Source organism: Siphateles boraxobius, unplaced genomic scaffold, assembly GCF_051911475.1.
Source record: "Siphateles boraxobius isolate OS27281-9 unplaced genomic scaffold, OSU_SipBor_1 25, whole genome shotgun sequence".
Taxonomy (NCBI): domain Eukaryota; kingdom Metazoa; phylum Chordata; class Actinopteri; order Cypriniformes; family Leuciscidae; genus Siphateles; species Siphateles boraxobius.
The window spans coordinates 21,656,133-21,678,223 of NW_027508866.1; the positions used below are offsets into that span (position 1 = coordinate 21,656,133).

General features: G+C 36.7%; 2 protein-coding genes across 3 annotated transcripts in view; both read left to right on the top strand.

Annotated features, from left to right (window-relative positions):
- Positions 1-21,055, top strand: part of cwc27 (CWC27 spliceosome associated cyclophilin) — a 46,760-nt gene extending 25,705 nt beyond the window's left edge. Inside the window, exons 11-13 of one of the 2 annotated variants that reach the window (XM_077243159.1) lie at positions 13,734-13,843; positions 14,904-15,016; positions 20,501-21,055. In XM_077243159.1, the coding sequence (XP_077099274.1) occupies positions 13,734-13,843; positions 14,904-15,016; positions 20,501-20,663 (386 nt within the window). In that variant the 3' untranslated portion in view covers positions 20,664-21,055. Of the gene's footprint in view, positions 1-13,733; positions 13,844-13,965; positions 14,173-14,903; positions 15,017-20,500 lie in introns of those variants that run through there. The other variant, XM_077243160.1, reaches the window with a different exon arrangement.
- Positions 1-22,091, top strand: part of kiaa1958 (KIAA1958 ortholog) — a 269,067-nt gene that overhangs the window by 156,574 nt on the left and 90,402 nt on the right. The gene's annotated exons all lie outside the window — the stretch shown is intronic.

Consider the following 22,091-nt stretch of genomic DNA (forward strand, 5'->3'; position numbering starts at 1 on the left):
AAAAATAACTTATATTTTTTGTAAATTTAAAGTAATGAGTGTCTTTACTAGTTACTTGAAAAGTAATTTGATTACGTAACTCACATTACTTGTAATGCGTTAAACCCAACACTGCTGTTTTTACTCAATCTCCTTAACTTCCTCAAACTTGATATGTTGTGGTTAAATCAGATAAGAGAAAGAAGTAATTCGAATATTCTTCTCATTACCAAAGATGATGTTGTCCTCACAGGATTTGAGATAGAGTTGAATCTATTCAGAAGAATGTTTAAGTTTTCTCTTAATGGGTTCATTCAATCGAACATCCTTTGGTAAAGAGACTTAAGAACATTTCATTTCATTTCACTGCTCAAAGTGCACACAGACAAGGTCGGAGCCTTTTCTGTTTGTCAGATCCAGAGAGCGCTCTTGGGTTTTCGCCCTACTTCCTGTGAGGATTACTGCATGCTTGAGATTTGCGCAGACAAACCTTTGACCTCTGCAGAGCTTTGCAATGGCCCTGTTGTATATCACTGTCTTCACGTTGTGTGTTCTCAGGGGGCAAAGGTGTGTCCCCTCACCCTTGTCGTTGTCAGTGTCTTTTAACGTTTGGCCTGGAATGTGCTATTTACGCTTAGCAGCCAGTTCATTTTTGAGGCCTACTTGCTTTAGCAAGCAGGACAGTATTTATTATAAAATGAATTACAAAGCTGTCTTGGAGAGTTTGTGTGATGGGATGTTCCAGTGAATTAGGAATGAATTGCAATCGTGGTTTTAGTTTCGCTAAATACACCCTGATAATCATTAGTTTGAACTTAGTTTTAGAACTTGTCATGTGTAAAAAATCTAGTTTGTTCAATGGCACATGCAAATGTACAATAGAAGAACTTAAACATTCTCTCATTGGCTCTTCATTTGGCGCTATGACAGTTTCTTGACAAAACGCTTAAACAGTCACTTATGCCAGTATGGTGTTGACATTATCCACATTTTTGTGGGTAATGTGGAGTGACCAGCCTTTGCGTTTGCAGTAGAATTTAAAAGAAATAAATGAAAAAGTAAGTGTTACAAATCGTAATGCTGACAGAGGTATAATATATTTCTAAGACTGTCAGCTTTGTTTCTAAGGGCTTTCGTAATGACTGTGAAAGACAAATTTGACCAAACTGTTGAAGACACGTGAAATTCCCAAGTCACTTTGAAAAATATGCAGATAGTTTTGTATTGATTTTATTATTTACGAGAAGAAAATTAGTGTCAGAAATGCATGTCTGCCCTCAGCGACCCATTTGTCAGTCTGTCAGAGGCATGTTTGGGGGCTGTTCACACAGGACACATTTTTGTGCTCTTTATATTCTATTGTTTTTAACTGTTTGTGTGTGTAAATAGACTATGCATCAGACAGACACATAACAGCCGTGCTTTTAAAAAGCAGTGTCAAAGTTAACCATTAAACCATTAAAAACTTTTAAAATGGTACTTTGTGCTTGAATTGCTCTGGTTGGAAGAAAATTCCTTTTAAATCCTTAATAATATTAATATAATAATAGTAATTCCTTAATTTATTATTTTTCTTTTACTACTGCTACACTGTGTATAAAGTGATCAGTTGACTTAACTAAAAAAAGTGAGGAAACCTGTTGCTATAAAATTAAGTAAATAAATAAACTTCATGTAATTGAAAAAGATTAAGTTATGTAAACTTGACAATTCCACTTTCCACTTATTTTTTTCAAATATGCATGAAGTTTATTTACTTAATTTAATTGCAACGGGTTTCCTTACTTTTTTTAAAGTTAAGTCAACTGGTCACTTTTTACAGTGTACTACTACTACTTCTAACTAATAAAATATAACTTAAAATAATAAACATGTTGGAATAATAAATATATATATATATATATATATATATATAACTTAAAATAATAAACATGTTGGAAGAATAAATATACATATATATATATATATATATATATATATATATTTATTATTCCGACATGTTTATTATTTTAAGTTATATTATTTATATATATAATTTTTTAAAATTATATTAATATATATTAATTTATATTTGTAGAATAATAAACTTTTTTTTAATTGTTCTGTTGAACATTCATTTATGACTGCTATATTAAAAACAAATGAATAGTTAATAGGCTTTTCCGGTGTCAGTTTTCTGCTACATGGTTGTTCTGTTCTATTCATTCTCAACAAAATGCAAGAATAAAAATTCCAAACCGTGTCTAAAACTGAACTTCAATCATCGCATTTTAAACTAGCTTCACCGATGTTCTGCTTCTATCTCTATGTCAATATCCAGAAGTTGGCTCTTCTGCCATCGAGACATCTGGCCCCACCCCCTAATCTCAATGTTTGGGTTTGAGTCCGGTTCTCTAGTGTTCATATGTCCACAGAGGCTACTTCCAGCTTTGTATTCAGTCCCAAAAGCAAACACATTCCTCCCCTCTCTCTAATAACAGCAACCCGCTCTCTTGGCATCTGGTATCTTATTTTAGGAAGAAGCCAATTGTCTCCTCCGCAATTCACCAAGCAAACTAGAAGACATTTGTACCTTTTTGAATTATTATTTTCGACAGGCATCACTTTAGTTTTCAAGACATAAATTATAGCATGTTCGTCTAGTCTGGTTTTCTCTTTCTTGGCATGGCTGTCATTTGTAAGAGCCAAAAATAAGAGAGACATGCTAAAAACACTGTCGTTTTCTACCCACCCTAAATGATGTGGCAACATTCTTTCTGCAATTCTGAGTTATTTATACAGGTTATGCCTGTGTGCACAGGGTGTTTCATTTCAATGGAGCCTTGTCAGTCAAACACATTGATGTGTAAGAGAAATTGTCAGAGCATAATCTTATAGAAAGACACATTAGAAAATGATTTTCTATCAAAGCATTTCATTGCATCCGTTTCCTTGCACTAGATTTGCCACCCAATAAGTATCAGTGATTTCTGAAGGATCATTTGACACTGAAGACTGGAGTAATGATGCTGAAAATTCAGCTTTGATCACAGGAATAAATTACATTTTTAAAATGTATTAAAATAAAGTTATTTTAAATTGTAATACTATTTCATCTATATTACTGTTTTTGCTGGTGAGCAGAATAAACTTCTTTTAAAAACATCCAAATCCAAAGTTTTGCCCAGTTTTATGTGTGGGTATATTTTGTTATAATAATAATAATAAAAATAATAATAATAATAGTTAGGGATGCACCGAAATTAAAATTCAAGTAGAAACCAAAAATTCTTGATGCACTTGGCCGAATACTGAAAATAAAACCAATAATGACTTTTTAAAATAATTAAGGTCTTATTTCAATTTTGTTCAGATTCTGATTCAACAGATTTAAATATATGTTTATGTATATATGTATATAGAACATAAAAAAATACATTTTCATTTTACATTTTTTGAATATATATCAGGGATGCTCTGAAATTTCAGCCGCCGGAAATTATTGGTCGAAAATGTATTTTTAGTTTTTGGCCGAAAGAAATAAAATATGTGATAATAAAAAATATGTGTTCAGCGCTCAGGTTTAACTCGCGTGCTGCGTTTTTTTTTGTTACTTTGTGAAGCAACTCTGGTATTATGCTTTTTGGTATCATATAACTGTCAAATTTTACTTGGTCCTCAAAAGAGTTATCAGTGTATTAGGGTAGATAATATCCAGGGTTCAGTACAAATTAAGCTCAACCAAAAGTATTTGAGGCATAATGTTAGTTATGGAATTATCTCTTTTTTCTGTGGAAAAATCTGAAATTTGGGTTACAGTGAGGCGCTTACAATGGAAATCAAGGAGACCACTCCATAAACTTAAATTACTATTTTAATAGTATAGCCACAAGATGTAAACAATATGTATAACTAGTATTTAGTGTGCAAAAATTTGCTTACTAACATTTTTGTTGTAAAGTTCTACCAGTTTTACATTTTACCATGGCAATGCAATGCTAAAACCCTAAAAGAAATGTAAAAATTATTGAAAAAGCTTTACAGCTCCAATAATGTAAAGTTTCAGCAGAAGAATGAATGAACTGGTTTTATAAAATTATAAACTTCACATTTCTCATTTTAAATGCCCAAAAAATTGACCTCATTGTCGGAAGTGTCTTAGCATTTTTTTAAAAGAAAATAAGGGATGTATTGAGTGCTACGGAGCCATCTTTGGAAACCCGCTTCGACCAGTCGAACCACGAACGCCGTGTTACGAGCTGAACTGTGAGATCTCAAAGTTCAGCTCACGTAACACGGCATTCGTGGTTCGACTGGTCGAGGCTGTTTCCCAAAGATGGCTCCGCGATGGTACTGTCTTTATAAAGTATATTATTATCAAACTGTCTCTACACTTACAAAGTTCTCAGTGCTTCGGTTTGTATGTAGAGACCCTCATTAAGCTACCGTGTTAGTGTGGGGCTATTTTGAGCCTTGTTAGTGGTATTAACTAGCGATCTCTTTTTACTTATTATATGCCCTATATACTAGCGTTATAAGCTAAACAGTTTTTAGAGATAAACTCTTTACACTCGATTATCATGAAAACAAATCCCAGAAAACAGTCGACTCGGTACCAATGTGTTATTACAGCCAAGGTTCATTTTGCGCCGTAGTTCTCCTCAGCAGAAACTCACGTCCTCCCATGCTGGGCTTCTGAAGATGCTAGCGTCGACTGATGGACCACAGTTAGCTTCGAGATGCCTTGAATTCATCCACTCGTTCTTGACCAGGAAAAGAGAAATAATCCACCTCCCAAATGATGAGGTGTTTGTCGTCCCCATCAACCCCCTGTTGCTTGATTTGTAGCTCTTTTCGGCCCGAGTGACAGGAGAGGGATGGAATGTTGTTAGAATAGCCGTCAAACTCAAAGACAGTATTTAGCAGCACCAGCTGGAGTAGATGGAGTGTGCTGCTGTTGTGGGCCCTAAGGGCGCCATCATTCAGCAGTCCTGCAGCTGGGCCGAAGCGCGAGCGTTGAGCAAGCCTAGTGGAAGGCATCACTTTTTGCTCACATAAATCACGAAGAAAAGGGTTGTTACCGGCGCTGACTTTTAGAAAAGGTGATTTTGATCACGGCTCTGAATTTGTGGCATTCATGCGTTGAATACCTCTGTAAATGAGTAATTGCATGGTTTGAGTAGCTAATGACAGCCAAATAACCTGTTTCACTCAAACTTTAGTTACTCAATTAAGTTCCACTCTACCTGAACATTACACCTCCAGTTCGTACAGAAATGTTTTCAGCTGAAGGACGAGATGTTTGTCTGTCAGGCATGTCAATTGGATCCAGTTCAAGCTGTGTCGAGTTTTTTTTTTGAATAATCGATTAATCTAACAATTATTCGAGTGGTTATTCTGGGTAACTGGGTAACTATTCTGGGGATTAATTCTGTAGTTATTAAGAACTCTAAAACAACTTAAGTAGGGCTGAACGATTAATTGCATTTGCGATAATATCGCGATATGATGAAATGCGATTTTGTAACCGCAAAAGCTGCGATTACACTGGTCACGTGACACGCGAGAGAAAAGCACTCTGCAGTCCAAGCATCAACTTGAGGCTTGGCATACAGGAAAGAACAGTTTATCTTTTATGTATGTGATAGTGTTATTTATTCTCTCTCCAACAATTCTGGATCGATTCAGAGAATTTCAGAATCGAGTCTGAGCTTAGTTTTTAAACACAGATGCGTGATGACTCTGCGCGTGCTTTAGAAATAACGTATTCTGCTTGCTTCTAATCTCTCTCTCTCTCTCTGTCTCACACACACACACGACACCGCTTGAACCTTCCGAAAAATAAGCTCTCATAAAGTTCGGGGTTTAAGCGAATTACAAGGACAGTCGCGGGCTTCATTGCACAGGTTTTGCCGCTTTGATGTTAAAGTTACTCTTGCAGTGCGCGGTCTTGGCCGCCGGAATTTTCTTTACAAATGCTCCACAAAGGCATTATTTATGTCTTTTGAAATGCAGTTGGCTTATATATTAAAAATATGAAAATCACTGAGAAAGCTGCTTTCGTTTTAAAATACTTACGCGCGCTTTGTGAAGAGTGTTCGTGCATGCGGCTGTGAGCGACTCATTGGTTAAATGTACCTGCATCTCAAAATGCTTTTGACGCGAAATTAATGTAAACACGGTCAATTATATCTTAAACCAACAGGACGTGTGGTTTAGTGTGTGAATGCAGCTTATCCTATAGGGGGAAAATCACTCCAGCTCTTGAATGGAAAACGTTCAGACAGCCTACTTTTAAATACTGAAAGCACTCTTTGTTTATTGCTTGTAATGTTTTTATTTTGTTCCTCTTTATTTACTAGCTTTTATATTTTGAAGCTATATTAGTTTATAGCCCATTTAAAATTCTTAACATGTAATTGGTTTAATTAAATAATTGGTTTAATTAAATGTTTATATATATATATATATATATATATATATATATATATATATATGTGTGTGTGTATATATATTTACACATGTAATTAAATACCTATTTTAAGTGTTAAGATTAATTAATAAGAAAAAAATTAGATTGGATCATGAGCTGCCTAAAGATTCCCATCCCTACTGTACAATGATTTATTGCTTGTCTTTGTCGACTAATACAGAAGGTAAAGAACTTAAAGTAATCGCATATTAAATCGCAATCGCAATATTTGTTAAAAAAAATCGCAATTAGATTATTTTCCATAATCGTTCAGCCCTATTCTTAAGTCAAGACAAAAGGTGAATTATTGTAGAGTTAAAAAACAGCAATCAATTGCCTTCAATGAGTACAGGTAAAAATACTTAATTCACTTAACAATTTTAATGGAGCTGCTTGATCTCCCCTTTTTTGAAGGGGGAATGGGCTTTTTGATTGGATTGGATATTGACAATTACCTTGTGTTTTTTTTTTATGACCAATTTAATTAATAATTGAACTTCTAATAATTGATGCTTTACAGAAATGACAGATTGTGAGCTGCATCTTTCTTTCTTGTCACACAATGGTATTGGGCTGCAATGCTTTTTTTTATTGCTCAGGCAGCAATAAAAAGCTTTGTCAATTATTGAGTTTGAAATTATCTCATGTTACCTCCTGTGAGATCAAAAGACTATGAAACAACCAGTGTTGTGCAAGTTACTTCCAAACTGTAATACATTATACATTACTTGTTACTGTTATTTAAAAGTAATTCATTACCTTACAATATTACTGTCTCAGAATTGTACTGCGTTACATTACTCCTGTATTACTTTTGAGTTACTTTCACCAAAATAACTATACAGAAGTAGAACTTAACATTCTAAAATGACTAGGGCTGTAACGATATGCGATATGAAACCGAAATCGCGACACTCAGATCCACGAACCTGCAGAATGGCGACACACCCCTTCCAACTCCAAGCGTTATCCATACCGTCCCGATCCAATGCTACCACATCTTTAAATTACTATTAGTATTATTTGAAGTTAACTTAACATTATAAAATATGTAGACCTACACCACAAAACTAGTTGAGGATAAATTATTTAAAATTTGGCAATTTCAGCGTTATGGACATGACATTTGCAGACTTGCAGTCAAAACTTATACAATTATATAAATTCTCAGAAAATGCATTAATACCAATATATTGAAACGTCTGTTTATCCATAGGCTCCTCCCAGAAAGGAGTCCAGACATTAGAAAAATATCAGTCTACACATGCGTTTTATATTTAGTATTAGGGAAATCGACAGTCATGTGTGACAAAAAAAACTTTAACTTTTAGGAGGCAACGATTTTTTGTTGTTGTAATTATGTGAATTACACTGCGCAAATCTAATGAAGAAGGGTTGGCTCTCCACAGAACATAAAATATTCATTTTATTTTATTTTTCGTGTTCGCATTTATGAGGAAAAAACAATGTTAGACAGTTCTCCGTTACGGACGCGACCGCTCTGAAGCGGCACTACTGCTTTAAAACTTTCACAGACACCTTACACAGAAGACAAGAAGCCTTTCTTTAAAGTGAATTTCGTTTTGTATTAATTGTACGGACCTGAAAAATATATCTATATTGAAATGTCTACTTGTAAACAGAACAATTCAAAACGAAAGAAAACAGACTGCTCTCTGCTTATGAAATGAAATGTGCATTTCTCTCTGGTGCATTCACTAGCCTACTGCGAAGATCGCGAGTCAGCATTGTCAACTTCATCTTGACTTTATTAATAAACAATCAACATGTCTCCTTGCTATATTTGCTTTTGCCGGTTCTTTGTGACAGCTTTTAGGTGCTTATCGGCAGCGCCGCCGCCCTTACATGAACGCGTCACCACGGCATCAAAAACATGATTGCGTGATGAAAACATGAAAAATACCACATAAACATAGCCTAACTGTTTAGAAAGAAAACACAGAACGAATAGCCATGCGCATACGTCCATCTCGCGAATGTAGTCTTCTTCATGCCATTTTCACCATTAGCAGCTTTTCCTCTGGCCAGCGTGAGCACAGAGGCCGAAATCATACCTCACGGCACTCCTGTCAAAAATAAATCGCTATACAAATATATCAGACGCTGCCGTTTAGTCTTTAATTACAGACTTGGACACCACACGCGGCTATTGACTGACCACGAACAGTTAATTTAGCCTACTTGCATCTTTCATTCGTTAATGTCTGGCGGTCTTGCTGTTTTTTTTTTTTGGTTTGTTTGTTTTACAATTAAAACTAAAAGTCTGTTGTAACGCAAGTCTTGCCGAACATGTACCGAGTAAAATATTACTGAAAATTGATTAGTAATACCTTACACTACTGCGTTACAGCAAAACGTAATATGTTACTGTAATGCATTACTTTTGTAACGGGTTACTCCCAACACTGGAAACAACAAACATGTTAACCTACTGATAGTGTTGTCACAATACTGGAATTTCCAACTTGGAAACGATACCTTGAAAAATATCTATGTTTTATACTATTTTCGATACCACAGTGAAAACAGCCATAAATACCGCCATACAGATAATTAATCTCCTAATTTTTTGATAATTTGGGTAAATTTGTTGTTATAGCTTACACAGTGACAGCACAGGGAGGCTATATTTGAATTTCTGAACTACATTTACAAAAAAAAGGACCAGTAAACAGTCAGTAACAAAATAAGGACAAATAAAGAAATTGCAAAGATAGCACAAATAAATACAGTACAATACAGAGAGATATGAAATAAACAGCTTTACATTTTTCAGGTGGGTATATAGTATATGCAGGTAAGAAATGCTACAGCTAGGCTAATCAAAGGTAAAATAACACTGGATAGTCTTCATTGTAAAAGTGAAATGCAGATTAATGCTCACAATTAAAGTTATTCACTCGAGATCAGCCTGATTTTTTCTTTGTCTTTTGTTCTCTGATTAACATGACAGACGGCAGCGGGTTTATTAGGCTGCTGTCACTTTAAGAGCTTATGCACTGATCTAATATACTGTTACATAACGTGTTATCTTTCTCAACTATTTACGTTCCAAAACTCACCATATTTACCTGAAAACTCTGCAAGACAGGCACTTCGACATCATTTTGTATGTATTCGACCGTTTAAGCTCAGTAAACTACAAACAATTTGGCCAATTTGGTACTTGTGCGCTGTTTGAGAGGCGGCTTTATGAGAGCGCCACTTACAGGTATATAGATCAGTAGTGCGTGCGCTTTTGGTGTGAGTGAGAAACCTGGGGAAAAAAATGTATGTGCAATACAAGCACTATTTAACCGGAGTGAATGAGATGAGCGAGTGACAGGAGGAGGAGAGAAGAGAGAGCGAGAACACGCAGCTGGTATTGGTGTATTCATACTGCAGAAAAGTAGCCTGGATGCCAGCCCTGAACCCCGCCCACAAAATGTTTAGGTCGGGTAGTTCGGTCTGGACTTGATCCGGTGAGGAGCTATTATGCCCGATCGGAAAAATTGTTTGGACCAATCAAATTGTCAGGGTGGGCTTTATACGATGATGGACAGATGAGCAACGGTAACGTAACCATCCACGTCATCAGAGCGCTTGGGTTGAATTCATGGCTGCCACTGGAGAATTGAGTTGTGTATATTCCGCTATCGCGTGTGTTATAGAAGATATAGACAGCGCATTTATTTTAAAAGAGGAACAGAGAACCGCGATCAAGGCATTTGTCGATGGGAAAGATGTTTTTGCTGTCCTTCCTACAGGATTCGGAAAAAGTTTAATCTATCGCTCAACATATGTCACTTACTCTGTTGGTCTGATTGGATCTATGTCTATCCAATTTAGTGCAGAGGCCTTTCATTTCCTGGTTCGGTTGACACACGCCCCATAATCACAGCCCAATGGAGCAGTATCAGACTCACATTTTGACTAGAATCTGAGTATGACGACGTCAGGCTAGCAGAAAAAGAGTTTTGGAACAGTTTCAATTATTTCAATATCGATAAATATTGAAATATGGATATTTTTTGACAACACTACATACTAACAATATTAAAAAAACATTGTTGAAAATGTTGACTTTTTGGGCCTATTTAACCCTGTTTTGAATTCAGTCTTATTTACAACACCATTTACTTTAAAAATGTTTTTTCTGAGTCAGTCAGACAGTACATTCAGTGAATCACACTCATTGAATCCCTGACATTACTGCCATCCAGGTATTAATAATATATTTTTGTTTGGAAAAAATAAGAGGGCTTGTAACAATAAGAGACCCCCCCCCCCTTTTTTGTATTATATTATGATTTTTTTTTTACAATCTTATTATTATCAATGTTAGAAACGGTTGTGCTGCTTAATATTTTTGTGGAAATCATGATAAATTTTTTCAGGAGTCTTTAATGAATAGAATGTTCAATGAACAGCATTTATTTGAAATAGATATCTTTTGTAGCATTATAAATGTCTTAACTGTCACTTCTGATCAATTTAATACATCCTTGCTGAAAAAAAGTTTAAAAAAAATGTTCAGAAAAATTCTTACCCCAACCGGTAATTTGAATGGTAGTGTATATATAATATATAACAGTCCTTACAAAGAAACGTTAAAACTATTGCAGCAATATTTTTTTTTATGATTTATAGGCCTTTACGCGCAGTATAGACAAGCTACTCAAAGAATGTCAAAATTCTTGTACTTTGTTTTAATACTTGTTTATTTCAGTCCTATCAAGACTGTATCTTTCACGGTTTAAACTTCGGCCACCATAAACGTGCTTTTCATCCCATATTGGCAGCCCTGTTTTTTTATAGATTTGAAAAGAGGTAGAGTGTTCAGTTTTCTACACAGTTAATGTGTTTTAATAGTCTTTGGCTCATTACTTTCTTTCTGTCTTTCTAGTTTTCTATTAGCTCATGCCACAGACTAAACATTTTCAAACACAGTCAGTGGCTCTCAGACTAACGCATGGCACGCTCTCTCAGTTGCTGAAAAACAAATTTCCAGCCTCTCTCCAATGCGGTTTTCACTGCACCATAAATACGAAGAATAAACAAGCGTTCCATTTGTGAGGGGAAAAAGATTTTTCGTTACATGACAGCGTTAACATGAAATAAATCACCCAAATGTTGGAGGCTCCATCTGATGTAGTTTGTTCCCCTTGAGCTTGTTGTGGAGAAGCATTCGGTCATAGTTGCCATGAGGGCAGGTGTAGTCGAAATGTAGTCGAAAGAAGCACTGTACCAGCGGGGCAATCTGTGACATCAGTGCCAGCTGTCCGAGCGGGGGGATTTGCAGTGGCACATTAATGCCTGTAGACACCAGTGTCAACAGGCCAGCCTTGATGTTATTGACTTTTCCAATTCCTGCAATTCTAGCATGGAATTAATAGAACATACTTTTAGGCACTTTTCAAATTGGTGGGTAAAATTAGGAGAGAATTTTAAAAGATCGTTTCATTGTCTTTAGCCTCTTGCTGGGTTCAGTTTATTTATTTTTTCGTTTTCTTAAATAAGACAGAAAAGTTTATGTAGTAAAACATTCAAATATTCAGCTACAATTTTGGAAAAATACTGTAATTGTAAAATACTGTCAAGTTGCTACAGGTAAAAACCTGTAAATTGATTAATGGAAAGATTACAGTAAAATACTGTTAATTTTGCAGTTGTTGAAAGTGAACAACAAGCCATCTTATATTTTACACTGAAAAAATTAGGGCTCCCCCCGACTAACGATTTTTTTAGTCGATTAGTAGTCATCCATTTAAGCCATTTGTCAACTAATCGCTCGTCTTTATTAATTGAATTACTTAAAATATATACTGGGGGTGGGATACTTAATCATAATGAGCCTTTAAAGTCCCCCTGTAGTCAATAACTTTATCTCTTAAAACTCATCTTTGATCACCCAAGTTACATATTTACACCCTTGCCTCATTTAATATATGCGGTTCTATGAATATGCAAATGAGCCCCGTCTCCACTCACTCAGAGATCCACTCACTGACGATCATACTTTGACTGATTGGTTACTAGTTAGATTGTGACGTCAGAAACACCAGCAATTTCTGTGTTTTTGAGACTGTCTTTGGTTCACTGCAGTTTTAAGGAGAAAATACTCAGCAATGGAATTTTATTATTATTTTTATTTTTTATTATTATTTTACAATTTTGCTTTGAAATAATATTGATATTACCAGGAATGTAGAACAATGGGTTTAAAATCTAATAAAACATAGCATTAACATGCTTTTAATTACTGGAAGCTGTGTATGATTGACCTTTTATTAAGCAGCATGACTGTTTACAACATTGATGATAATAATAATAATAATAATAATAATAATAATAATAATAATAATAATAATAATAATAATAATAATAATAAATGTTTCCTGCGCATCAAATCATCATATTTCTGAAGAATCACTGAAACTGAAGACTGGAGTAATGATGCTGAAAATTCAGCTTTATGTATTAAATAGAAATTGTTTATTTTAAGTTGTAATAGTTCACAGTATTCCAATTTTTAATGTATTTTGCACCCTTGGTGAGCAGAAGAGACTTCATTAAAAAACATTAAAAAAAATTATGTTTCCAATAATATACCTGTTATAATATCATGGAAGAAATGACAGAACTTTTATTTCATTAGATTCTTACATTTGCATTGTCTCCTCCTATTGTTTCTTTTCTCTTTTTCTCAATTTTGTAGTATTTGCTATGAAAGATGGGTTGGCCTCAGCGTTACATAAACACATTTTGATATGTTTCCCTATTTCATTTGTGTAATCCTTTCAGTATATATGTCTGTAGATCACATGTGTTTCCTTATAATTTGAATGAAATCCATCTCTTTAAAGCACAGAAAGTCATTTGGATGCAAAATTCATAAATTTTGGCCTTTGCACTGATGAGGGTCTTAGGACCTAAATTTTGGCATTGGCAATACGATTATTCTTGGAAGGAATCAGCCCACAGGAGCTGTAATCTTCATCTTCATCAAGTTTATAGCGGTAGAAACTTTATGTATAGTTATGTCCATATGATAGTAATAACTTCTGCTCTGGAATTCAGCTGTTTTTCTTTTTCATGTAAATCCTTTCAAGTTAGTCACACTACTATATATCTATCTCTATATATCTATCTCTCTCTCTTTATATATATATATATATATATATATATATATATATATATATATATATATATATATAAAATCTAAACTAATAGACAGATTGTTTCCTGAGGGTAAGTTAATTTCTCTTATCTAGATTGTGATCACTCTTCTTTTCTCTCAAAGTTGACAATAAGCCGACCAATGAGGCGATGACAGAGTACCTGGAGAGCAGGAAGAAGTATGAGGAAATAAGGAAGCAGAAACTAAGGAAGGGTTCTGGTCGAGAGGCTCAGGTGGGTATTTGCTTTGAGACACTATGGCTGCTCCCGAAATCGCATACTCTTTTGAGTAGGTACTTATTTTGAATAAGTAATAACTTTGCGACCACTAAATGTATGTTCTATGTTCTATATAGTATGAGTGTGTGTGGTGTGAATGTAATCTGGACGTACTACATGCGCCATGTTGTCATTATCAAGTGACCTACCAGCGTCAGTTACGTCGCTTCACCTCCATTCATAAATCCTGTCCAGTGGCCTCATGGGATCGTAAAGTGTCCGAATGCACACTTCAGAATCTCACCAGAAATAGCAGGTCATCTGGTTAATTTTTGCCTTTTTTATTAGAACTTTGCATTCGGACGAACTTATTTGTTACATACTGTTTTTCGTCTACTATAGTGTAGGGAAGTATGTGATATCGGATGCAGTCTAAGATTTTCTCCTGCTCTTATAATGGTTAAAAAAAAGGTTTTTGTAATGATTTGGGAAGAGCAGGCTCATTCCTGCTCAAACTAAATGACAAGTTTCTTCTTAAAAGAACTGTTCACTCAAGGAAAATGTGAATTTCTAAAGAGAATATTGGGTCCACTTTATTCCAAGTTCTCCAAAGTCATACTTTTTGTGACAAACAGAGAAATTAGTTATTTATTGATAATGTTCCACCCCAATAGGCTATTAATTGACTACAGATACTATGTCTATCAGACAAAATGTTATGAGTAGGTTCACTCACTGATGTACTTGATGATTTTGAAGTTTTGGAAAATTTGCAAGTTTTGATGTTTATACAGTCTAAAGCAGAGTCTGACTGAAGGATGTCATGACAGCCTGTTCCAGCTGTTTTTGTCCATACAATTACAGTCAATGGGGTCCAAAACAACACTGGACCTTATTGACTTTCATTGTTTGGATACACTCAAAACTTATTTCAAAATATATTTTTTGTGTTCCATAGAAACTATTACAAAATATAGTGCCTAATACACATGAATCATACTTAGGTGTGTGTGATTTTTTTTTAAATCATACAATTTGAAAAGTCAAAATAACGTACTTTCTCTTGCCTCTAAAGACACTTGCCCTTTTGGAAAGCTTCAAAACCAAACTATCATCTGCGATCACAGAGACTCCTAGTATTCCAGAGGAAAACATGGAGGAACTAGGCGAGGATGACGATAAGGGCTGGTGAGTGGCTTTTACTCAGTTCTGTACGCTGTGTTCCCCAGGATTAAAGCACTATTGGACTTGTAGTTGTCTGTGATCAAATGCATTCTCAATAACTCGCGCCTCATTGGTTGTCCCAATACACAGCTACTGTTTCACATTAAGGTAGCATAGCTATTTATTTGGACTAACATAGCAAAACGTTCATACCTCTCCACATCAGGCACAGCTGCTGGCCTTAAGTGTGCCTGAACCACCTCGCTCTCCAGCCAAGTAATGCGTTTGGCTCTGAAGCGCACTGACACCATTAGAACAGTATGCAGTGTTTGTTTTTGCTGCGCTGCAATAGCCACTTGTGGAGAAGTAGTTTTCTCAGCTGACTTAACTGAGTAAATAACTGCTTCAGCAGACCGAGTGCCCAGATGGAACGTGTCACACCCACCGTACACCAGACGGGGCACGTCAACCTGCAGTCAGACGCGTGCTGTCTTTTTAACAGACGCTCATTACGGGTGCCAGCAGAACGAGAGCTTGGCGATAAACTATTGTTGGAATTTTCCATAACACCACCAGCATATGTTTTGGATATGGGTGTGCTGGTGTCCCCAACAGGCTTTTAATCAGCATAATCAATGAGACTTTCTTGGGCTACTAGCTCCACTTTGAAGACCAATTTTTGGTTTGCTTCCCAAGCCAAGTTGTGATGGTCAACGGGATTCAGCTACACCAGCACCAAGCCAGCACTAACCATCTGCCCATGTGTCCTCTGATCCCCAGCCTCGAAAATTAATCTTGTCGCTTTGTCACTGCAGATGTTTTTTGCTGTTCTGTCTATGCTCTCCCAATGGCAAGCAGACACATGCTAGTTTGACTTCTGCAACACTATTTAATCCATAGCGAAAAGCGGGGGTAAGATGTGGCAACCCTAAATCAAGGAAACTGTGTTTTTTCTTTATATTAAGAAAGGTCCCATCATATCCAGCTGTCTGTGACACAAAATTAATTTGTTATTGCAAAAACTTATCCAGGACTCATAATGTGTATGGTGTTTCTTAGTGTATTTCCAGTATTTAAAATCATGATATTTTTTTGCCCCCCCCCCCCCCCCCCCACCCACACACACACAGACACACAAAAGAAACAGACCCATTTTACTACATTAATATTGAACTTTTTTTCTGGATGGTTTATGAAAATGCAAATAATGTGCAGACAAATAGTACTTAAGAAGTTGTGGCACTGTACTTTTTATATTTTATGGCATTGTTATTAATGCTTTCCTGTAGCAGACATCTGTCTACAAAATCAAGTATTTGTTTACATTTTCTCCTAGATGAAAAGTGGCACAACTTACCCCAGTCTCCCCTACTGTTTGTTTTCACGGTATCACTCGCAACTAGGCACTGTATCGGGCAGTATTATATGTTGTGAGCTGTAACAACTGCCTTAGCTGTCTGTATGTCACTGGAAAATTCCAATCCAACAGCATACTATGAGATTTTGAAGACCGAAATGAAATAATTACCATGTCACAGCGGTGCTAGATCATTAAGTCACAAACACCACTCACTGTGCAAATATTAAGTCTGTTCGGTTTTATTTTTGCCCTCCTTTAAATATGAAGACTAAACACAGCTTAGCTTTTCTTTTTGGCATCCTCTAGATTATTATTTTTTGTCCTGATCTGATGGGAACGTTTCCATGTTGGGCCGAGGGTGTTATTGACAGCTGAGTTCTTTGGCCAGGATAACATTTATGATGCTGCAAAATGAATCAGGCTCCAGGGAGCATCCATCTTAATGCTGCATGCGAGGCATAAAGTTATGGCCCTGATTGTGCGCTTAAGTACACAAATAGAATATCAATTAGAGATGTTTCAGTTTGATTCTGTTTTCTCCATAATCTTCCTAGCATATGTGATGAAGATGCATGTGTTTGTAAGTACGGCCTCTGAGATGGCGGTAGGTACTTAAAAACTGATTTTGCTCATCCACATTTATGGCTTTCAGTTTGAAAGATGTGTTTTTCTATTTAATAAACTCTCAACGTGATTGGACATTACTGTGATTCATAGATACGCTTCATTTCTGAAACCCTGCCATGACCAATGCGTCACACGGCACTTCGTTTTTCTGAGGATTACGGGAAGCAGACTGGTAAATCATTCTGCTTTTTCGCTCTCCGTTAAAACGTATAGCTTCAGCAGTTTGCTTTTTTTGGGTATGCCCAAACCATATATAGATACAGTCCATTGCAAACCCAGGGTAGTTTTCCACTGGAAGTGTTTGAAGCAACTTTTAATGCGGCTAGTCTTTGCTTAACTGTTTGGTAGACATCCACTGCTTTTATTTCACGCATTCGCAGGAAACCCGTAAATCACAATCAAATGTAAAGAATGTGGTCGAGTGCAAGCCTCTGGGGAGAGTAATGGCTTTATGCTTGATGAATTATCAGTGTTAATGGTGTGCGAGTCCGTGCCGCAGCCGCACTGGTGACGTGCTGAGGATAAAGCGAAAAGGTCTGTCAGACCGTCATCCTCCCTCTTCACGCTGCAGGCCACCGCAGAGAAATGAATCGACACGGTGTGTTTTTCTCTCGTATTTGCTTTTCATCAAAGACCTTGAGTCTTTGTCTAAATATATCCACTCAAATGCTCCAACAAATACCACATGTGAGTGTAAAAGGGGCGCCATCTTCTAAGCTTGAGTTCCTATGTGTTTCCTATCAGTTACTTTGTCCTCTGGATAGACCGTCATTACTGTCTAAGGACCCCCACGACGCTAGGACGTCTCAGGACTGATTCTGGGGTGGAGGGACGGGAGGCCCCCAGTGCCAGAAAAACAGCAGTGGGAAGTCTGAACCACTTTCTGAACGCCTGGTGCACCCCACGAAACGGAACATGGGTTACAACAGGTCAGACACTGGAAGTCAAGTCTGGGCCAGATTGTAAACTATTCCATCTGTGTCTGCGTCTACAAAAAGCCCTTTTCGCCCAGGCCTCTCTTGCTTCCCCCCTCTTTCGCAAAAGCGAAAGAAAAATAAATTCAGGAAGAGGCTTCCGAGGGCCTCGGCATCATGGCGGGAGCCCCTCCCTGATAAGAGCCCCAATCAAATGGTGGGATTTTTTGTGCGAGCCATAACTCTAGGCGAGGAGTCCGACGGGCTGTCATCACCGAGACTGCTAGACAAATTATCAGTGCCGACTGCCTTACGCGACGGGAGTCCTGTGGGTCTGCCAGAGTATAGCCATGACATTCTAGATGAGCTGTCACATCTCCTACGGACTTCAAATGGATGCAAGCATGCACGCACACACTCGGTTTAACACTTAAAAATGGGCTTGCATGCACTCGCAGACTCTTTATGCATCTCTTTGGCCGAATTCAGGGGTTCTGCGATTGCTCAAAAATAGCAGCGTGGCGGATTACTTACCAATGAGAAGGCTCATAATTTAAGAGAAGAGGCCGCTTCCATTCTCCATTCCTTTATGTATTCATCTTGACTCGGACAACTAGCTCAATTTAAAAATCTTCCTTCAGCTCCTACAGTTACTGCCTGACACACTTCTGCGAAACCACCAAAAGTTGCACCGTATTGAATGACTGCTGGCAGTCGTTGAATTATTGAAAGTCCCGTCACATCTTGTTCTTTCAAACCATCTCTGGGCTTTGGAGGCGAGCGCTTTCATTACGAGACCTGCAACACAGATTTGGATTCTTTAAGGATAAAGTCTTTCCAGAGATTCTGACCTTCACCAGAATAGCTCAAACAGGTGTGCAATGTCAGTTCCTTTCAAATCTTTTTTTGTTGTTTAGATGAGACCCCAGAGAGTCATCCAGCCATGTCCATGATGTATAACAATGACCTGTCTAACCTTTCTTGACATTTCTTTGAGGTACTCTCCATGTCTTGATTCAGACAGTTCCTCAGTAGCCTTCATCTCAGTATGAAATGTAGGTCAGCAGAGCAGGGGTGAGATATGTGGATCTGCTCCTCATCCTAGCCTTGCTCCAAAACAATGCCCTAAATATGACCTCAGACAGCATGAAAGTTCAGCCATCATCTACTCACCCTTGTGTCATTCCAAACCTGAACACTCAAAAATAAATGTTCCAAAAGAGTTTTTTGCAGTGATGGAATAGAACTACTAATTTAGTTTCTCCATAGCACTTTTCAGTGAAAAAAGCATTTCAAATAACAAGAACATTTTAAAAATCTAAAGAAACTTTTTCCACTATAACTTTTTGTGGAATGGAAAGGTTCCATGGATGCTAAAGGTTCTTCATGAGCCCATCAATGTCATTAAAGAACCCTTCATTTTTAATACTGTGTGTCTTTATTTTTGGGCATATGGTGCCAAATCAGCATTGGACCCCGTTTACTTTGATTGTAAAGACAAAGAAGAAATAAAGTTTATTGGCTTGGAGTGACAAAATGATGACAGGATGTTCTATTCCTATAAATATCTTAGCGTGGACTTCTGAAATCCTAGAAGGCGTTAGTAGAACCACTCAGATATGACAGAACTGTAGTTCGGTGTTCAGAAACCTGTTGGCTTAGTGTAAACAGTGTCTTGGATTGGGCTGCAGTCTTCAGGAGTCCTCAGGAAGGGACTTTAGCCAGCTGTGAGCTCTTCTTTCTGATGCTGGCACTCAGGAATGCTCCTGGAATGTTTGTCTGCCTGCCAATCAACTCTCCAGCCGTGCCGTGAAGAGAGAGGGAAAGAGCATTACTGAAGAAATGCGATGTAGATGAGCATCTGTGCTGGATTATTGAGACCTCCTACAAGGGGTGTCGCTGTCGAGGCAGAAGCTGAAGATCAATCACGCTTCAGAAATATCGTGGGTGGATCAGATTGTGGCAAAGGATGTGCCACCAATGCAAAACTAAGGTTAAGTTTAGAGTTTGTGGTAGAATTAGGGGTTAGTATTTGTTTCAGTGTAATTGACATGACCTATGAAATCTTTAGAGTTGGCCATGCAGCGATATTTGCACTTAATTGGTTTGGAAAACAGCATGTTTGTAATTAGGCTCAAGACAGCTGGAAAATGAACTATTGCTACTGTGTTGAAGACACGTCTTAGTAGGATTGATAATTTTGGCTTCCACATACTCAGTCTTGTTGATTCTAGCTATTGTAGAGAAAACCAGTTTTAGTTTTCTGAACATTTGATATCGCTTAAAAAGAGCAAACATTTATCTTGTTTGTTATTTGTATAATTTACTGTTATATTTTCAAATATATAATACATTTATTTATTCACTTGGCGGGCACCATTCACAATGGAAGCAAATGACAGAATTTTTCCTTTTTGGATGAGTTATGCCTTTTTAAAGATGCTGTGAAACAGGCTGTTTGTGAACTCGTCAGATTTGGAAGTCCGCTCCAATCTGATCTGATCTTTTCCACCGGGAACTTCCCACTCTGATTCTGATGATTTATTTGCCTGTGAGTTGTGCTTTGCTGTTCTTTTGAACTGAACTCTGTTTCCCCTTGTGATTTAGGTTGGCCCATGTTCTGCACTTTGATGAACAAAGCAGAAAGGTAAAAGATGCCAACATGCAGGACGAAGACACATTTGAGATCTATGATCCACGCAACCCTGTCAACAAGAGGAGACGTGAGGAGAGCAAAAAACTCATGAAAGAGAAGAAGGCCAGGAGGTGAGACTACAGCTACACTCCTCGTTCACCTGCTGCCTCAAACTGCCCGTCTGGAATGAGTCCGACCATTATAAATGGCACAACATCAGGGGGAAAAGCATTTCTTCCTGAGAGGAATCATATGAACTAATGTTCTGTCAGTGTGGATGGGAGATATCTGTAGCCTCTTTATTAAAAATACATTAATTTCTGCCTACTAATACTGGGTATACTTGTGAAGATGGCAATCGTTTATTGTTTTTAACCCATTGAGGAAAAGCAACACCATCTGCTCAGTCCTTAGTGCATTTTTTGCATCTTCATACAAAAACCTTTTCATGAACAGGTTTAATCATGCTCTCAAAATGAGTGTACATTTTCATCTCAGTAATAAAAGTCTTTATTTCTAAAGTTTAAGCTTTGTTGTTCACTTCGTGACCTAACTGACACATTGATGGAAATCACTTGCACACAATTGGTTTTGGGGAAAACGTGTTTGTAAGTAGATTGAATTCGCTGTCAAGCTAAACAGACCATTTAATCCTAAAGTCCTAAAGTCACATAGCTTATGCCAATACAAAGAGAGTAAGGTGACCATTAGTTGATATAAAATTTTAGATTCTACACAGCATTTATTCCACACGTATTTCTAGATTCCCATTATCACAAAGCAAAATGAATGTGTCTGACAGTGTCTACACTGATTAGAATGGGAGCGTTGGAGTTTGTTAGACATAATTTTTGGACTGTGACTGGTTGCATTTGGGGCTGTGAAAATACATGCTTCGATTCATTAAAAAAAAAAAAATCAATGCATATATTAGGATGTTTAAATCGGACGTTTCATCACGATATTACAGTACATTATTTTACCTTAGCCAGAATATTTGCGATACCTCAAAACATGCTGTGATACAATTGCAATTTGATTAGATTTAGGAGCCTGTGATCGATATTGCAATATTATGTGCCTGTTTTACACATCCAGTGACTTTTATTTTTCATCTCACAAATGACACCAAAAAAATTGCATTGACATTTAATTGAACTCACCGCATATTGCAAATCCTGTATCCCAACTGGCACATCCACAACAAAAAATCCTTGGTTATATACAATATAACTAATCTAAAAATATAGTTTAAAATACAAAAGTTTTCTGGTAAATAATATAGAATAATATTGGGAAAAAAGTATAAAAAAAATGTATCTGATATATTTGTATGTATATTTGTATGTGTGTATATTATTATTTTCTTGTTGCATAAGAAAACATATCATTTGTCAGTTGATCGATGCATAATTACACCTAACATCCATAATGTAATTTAATAATCGATTATGATTATATTGCCTATAACTGATTATAATAATAGTATAATTTCACCTTGACTTGATCTTGTTTAGTTTGTTATATGCTATTAATTGTTTAATAGTTAATAGCTATACTGTA